This window comes from Mercenaria mercenaria, chromosome 2, assembly GCF_021730395.1.
Source record: "Mercenaria mercenaria strain notata chromosome 2, MADL_Memer_1, whole genome shotgun sequence".
Classification (NCBI taxonomy): Eukaryota; Metazoa; Mollusca; class Bivalvia; order Venerida; family Veneridae; genus Mercenaria; species Mercenaria mercenaria.
The window spans coordinates 82,159,738-82,164,666 of NC_069362.1; the positions used below are offsets into that span (position 1 = coordinate 82,159,738).

General features: G+C 45.5%; 1 protein-coding gene across 1 annotated transcript; it reads left to right on the top strand.

The window, feature by feature from the left end:
• The first annotated feature begins 1,050 nt into the window (after window positions 1-1,050).
• Window positions 1,051-2,355, top strand: LOC123562317 (uncharacterized). Its single transcript, XM_045354958.2, has one exon. It carries the CDS (start codon window positions 1,051-1,053, stop codon window positions 2,353-2,355), a length of 1,305 nt encoding a protein of 434 aa, XP_045210893.2.
• Window positions 2,356-4,929: the final 2,574 nt, after the last annotated feature.

A 4,929-nucleotide genomic window follows, 5' to 3' on the forward strand; every position in this document is an offset into this window, starting at 1 on the left:
CCCTAAAGAGGGTGATGGTAATGCGAAAGCAACCAAACCATCGCCAGAGTTAGAGGTGACCGCTGACTATAGTAGGGCAAGGAAGTCAATAAGTTCCTTACCAAAACATCTGACATTCGACGGTAAAGGCAGCTGGGAGGCTTTTGATTTAAAGTTTACCAGATATGCGGAGGCCTGCGGATGGTCAGATGTAGAGAAATTTGATGGCTTGTGCTGGGCACTTACTGGCAAAGCTATTGAATATTATGTATTAATACATGATAGAGCGGACGTGAACTCGTATAAGAGTTTACGTAGTAAACTAGAAGCGCGTTTTGGGGAACAGGAGCTGCCGGCAGCAGCTCAAACACAATTTCAACAAGCTTGCCAGAAAGATGGTGAGTTGTTGGATGATTATGCAGACCGGCTTTTGACTCTTGCGGCGAAAGCATTTAAAAGTCTGCCAGATTCATTTGTGACCAATCAGGTCATAAATCGTTTCTGTCAGGGCCTATTGGATAAGGATGCTGGACAGAATGTGTTCATGCTTAATCCTCTTAGTATCCAACAGGCTAAACAGATGGTTCGAAAGTACCAACAGGGACATTCGGCCATATATGACAAATCAAAACGCGAAAGCAAGCGGCGTGAATCTGAACGGGTTTACGCTGTGAGTAAAGGATCCGGAAGTGCTAGAGAAGCACCGGATAATAGAACTGTCATGGAGGCAATTAAACAATTGCAACAAACATTTGATAAAGTCATGGCAGTTAAGCACAACCGAGATAGGCCAAAGCCTAAAGCTAAAGAAGGGCCTTTTCGGTGTTATGGGTGCGGCAAGGAGGGACATTTCCGCCGGGACTGTCCAAATAAAAGAACCGATCAACAGGATCGGGTAAACTACAAAGGGTCGGACAAAGCAGTGGCACCCCGACCCTAGATAAATTCCCTGTTCCGGAAGAACAGAAAGACCACTGTAATATCACTTGTAATAACCAGGTTAATGTGGAGGTTGAATCTGATCTTGAGCATGTTGTTGTATGCCAGGTAAAGTCGGCCTCTCAGTTTTCCATGGGAATTCAAGTGGGTGATCAACCGGTAAAAGCAATTGTGGACACTGCTGCCCAGGTCACAATTATTTCAGACAAGGTCTATAATTCCTTGCGGTATAAGCCCCCTAAGGTCAAAGAGGTTAAACTTATGACTGCTGGGAGGGAGTTATGGTTAAACGGCTACATTGTTGGCCCCGTCCGGTTGAAAATAGGATCGAAATGGTATAAGGAGAATGTATATGTTGCCCCAATAGAACAACAAATGTTGTTAGGTTTTGACATTCTATGTGATAAAGGCCAGTCGATTTTAGACATGGGTAGGGGTATAATAATCTTTGACGGCATGCACATAACTCTTGATGTTGATAGCATAAACGGTTTTCCTTCAGTGTCCAGGGTTACTGTGGCTAAACGCAAGGTTATTCCGCCTCATTCGGTAGCCCATGTAAAATGTAAAATGGACACAGAACTTACTGATTATGTCATTGAGCCATTAGACCAGTCTAAGGTATGGAAGCCTAGGGTGGTCAGGGAAGGGTTCACTGATCCAGTAGTTTGTGTTGTAAACCCCACTGATAGGTATAAATTAATTTCAAAGGGATCTGAGATAGGGAGAGCTTATCCAGTGTCCGAAATTATTGAAGTGGGGGAGGAGGATGAGGAGTATAAAATAAATCAGATTTCTGATCTGGGTCGGCAACAGGACACTGTTCCTAGGCCGGAGAGTGATAGTGCTCTCCCGCCCCACCTTCAGCAAGTATACTCCGATTCCTGTGAACATCTGAATGAAGAGCAACAGCAGCAGTTGGCTCAGTTGCTTATTGAGTACCAAGATGTGTTTGCTCAAGATGAGTTTGATCTTGGTAATTTTACTGCAATGGAACATGTTATTGAAACGGGTAATGCTGAACCAGTTAAGCAACGCATGAGGCGCACGCCTGTGTGTTTTGCTGGTGAGGAAGAGGCCCACCTCAATAAAATGTTAAAGGCAGGGGTCATCCAAGAGTCAATATCTGACTGGGCTTCCGCCCCAGTACTTATCCGGAAAAGGGACGGCACCGTCAGGTGGTGCATTGACTATAGAGCTTTAAATGAAAAATCTCAGAAAGATGTGTTTCCTTTGCCCTTAGTGGATGACTGTCTAGACACTCTGTCCGGGAGTGTATGGTTTTCGAAGCTTGATGCTAACTCTGCCTACTGGCAAGTTCCCATCAGGGAAGAAGACCGGAAAAAGACTGCCTTCATAACGAAATACGGTCTTTTTGAGCATGTGCGATGGGATTCGGTCTATGTGGAGCACCAGCTACATATGCTCAAATTATGAATTTAGTCCTCAGAGGCCTAACATGGAAAGCGGTGTTAGCCTTTCTGGACGATATAGTAGTGCTTGGTAAAAGTTTCAGAGACCATATGGTTAATCTGAAAGAGGCCTTGCAGAGGTTTCGCACATACAAGCTGAAACTGAAGCCTAAGAAATGTATCTTTTTCCAGAAAGATATAGAATTCTTGGGAAGGAATGTCAGTGGCAATAGCTTAGCAATGTCTAAGACTGACATTGAAGTGGTCCAGCAATGGCCGGTTCCAACATGCGCAAAGCATGTAGAACGGTTTATGGGCCTAGCGAACTACCATAGAGGCTTCGTTAAGAACTTTTCGAAGTTAGCTGAACCTCTGTATGCTGTGACAGGCCAACGTCAGTTTGTATGGCGGGAAGAGCAGGCTAAAGCTTTTGAAGCTTTAAAAGAAGCTCTGACGCAGCCGCCTGTGTTGGCCTTGCCAACCGAAACTGATAAATTCATCCTGGACACGGATGCCTCTAATAATTCTATTGGAGCAGAATTACTTCAGGTCCAGGATGGCAAAGAAAAGGTCATTGCATATGGTAGTTATGCTCTTACAAAAGAGCAGAGAAATTATTGTGTCACAAGAAAGGAGCTGCTTGCTGTAGTTAGATTTACCAGGCAGTTCAGACACTATTTACTTGGCAGACCGTTTATTGTACGGACTGACCACTCGAGTTTAAGGTGGTTAATGGGGTTCCGAGAGCCTCAAGGTCAACTGGCGAGATGGCTAGAGGAGCTGTCTCAGTATAATATGGTGCTGCAGCACAGGGCAGGTCGTGAGCATGGTAATGCTGACACTTTGTCTAGAATGCCGGCTGAGGATAGGCATTGCGAAGAGTATCATGCTGGTACACGACTGGAACAGTTGCCTTGTGGCGGGTGTAAATATTGTAAGAAGGCCCATGATAGTTGGGAAAACTTCTATGAAGAAGTAGACGACGCAGTGCCGTTGGTAAATAAGGGTAACCCAGACAATACCTCTGTGGGTGGCCATCACGGAGTATCTGGGAACCTGGGGCCAACAAAGGCATGGGAACGACTGTCTACGGGTATCAAGACGGAACCACCACTAAGACTGAAGGTGAGAGTGGCAAGCCAGCCCTTGCAATAGAAGTCTCAGATGCAGAATGCATATCTGAGAGTAGCCTACCAGATGAAGTAATTTTATCTGGCATGGATGTAGACCACTCTGGGGGAGTAAGCCCTATTGTGGTAGATATGTTCAGGGATGCTGTAGAACTCATTCCCTGGGAGGTGTCTGAGCACAGCCCAGGAACTGAAGTTACAAGCATAAATATGGTAACCACGAGGAAAGGTGCCAAAAATCAGACTGAGGCGGGTAAGGGTCTCGGTAATAAAGTCGATTCTGGACAATCAGGTTCAGTGTCTACTGCAGGGCAACCAAGTGCACAGTATAAGGTCCGATCCCCCGGAAAGGACAAAGGACTTGCCGTACCTACGGGTGCGACAGGTAATTCCGACTCTATACAGAGTCAGGGGTCTAGCCTTCAGAGTTCGACCCCGGTACCAGATCAAGGAACTCTGAGGGATAAATCAAGGCTGTGTAGTTGGGGGTTCTCAGTAGCAGATTTGAGAGATGCTCAGAAACAGGATGTGGAATTGCTGTTTGTTTTGAATTGGTTACGAGAGAGAATAGATCCGGATCCGTCCGATCTGTTTCGTGCCAGTCCAGGTGCTAAGTCAAATTGGTTAAACAAAGAACAATTTCTTCTGTTAGATGGTGTTTTATACCAGAATGACTCAGAACAAGATGACATTCGTCTTGTTATACCAGAAAGCCTGAAAGAGGAAGCTATAGCACTCAACCATAGACTTCCATCTTCGGGGCATCAGGGTGTGAAACGCACTAAGGAGAGGGTTAAGGAGAAATTTGTCTGGTATGGGTTAGGCAGGGACGTTCGACAGTACGTGTCGCAATGTGAAACCTGTAATCAGAATAAGAAAGCCGATCGGCAAGGAAAGTGCCGATTGACTGAATACCAGGCAGGTTCGCCCATGGAAAGAGTACATATTGATTTCCTAGGTCCCTTACCTAAAACTCCTAGGGGCAATGAGTATGTACTTATGATGGTAGACCAGTTCACCAAATGGGTGGAATGTATACCACTCCCTAGTCAGTCCGCAGAAATTACTGCACGGGCAGCTGTGGACGGTTTCTTTACAAGGTTTGGAGTGCCCTTTGAGATATTTTCTGATCAGGGCAGAAACTTTGAATCGAAACTGTTTACGGAGGTCTGTAAAGTTCTTGAAATACACAAAGCAAGGACTACTCCGTATAGACCTTCTGCAAACGGTCAGGTAGAAAGGTATAATCGCACTCTGATGGATGCGGTTAGGTGTTTCATTGGCAAATCACAAAACCAGTGGGATTTGCACCTTCAGCAAATAGCTGGAGCGTTGAGATCATCTGTGAACCGTATGACCGGGTTTACGGCCAATAAGTTAATGTTAGGTCGGGAGGTCAATGCGCCTGCTCACCTAATGTTTCCTCAGCATCTGGGTAAAAGCCAGTCCCCTAGTGATTACTCAGATGA

What these genes read in the sequence shown, in the direction of transcription:
- LOC123562317 (XM_045354958.2), top strand. Translation starts at nt 1,051, where the DNA reads ATGGGAATTCAAGTGGGTGATCAACCGGTAAAAGCAATTGTGGACACT.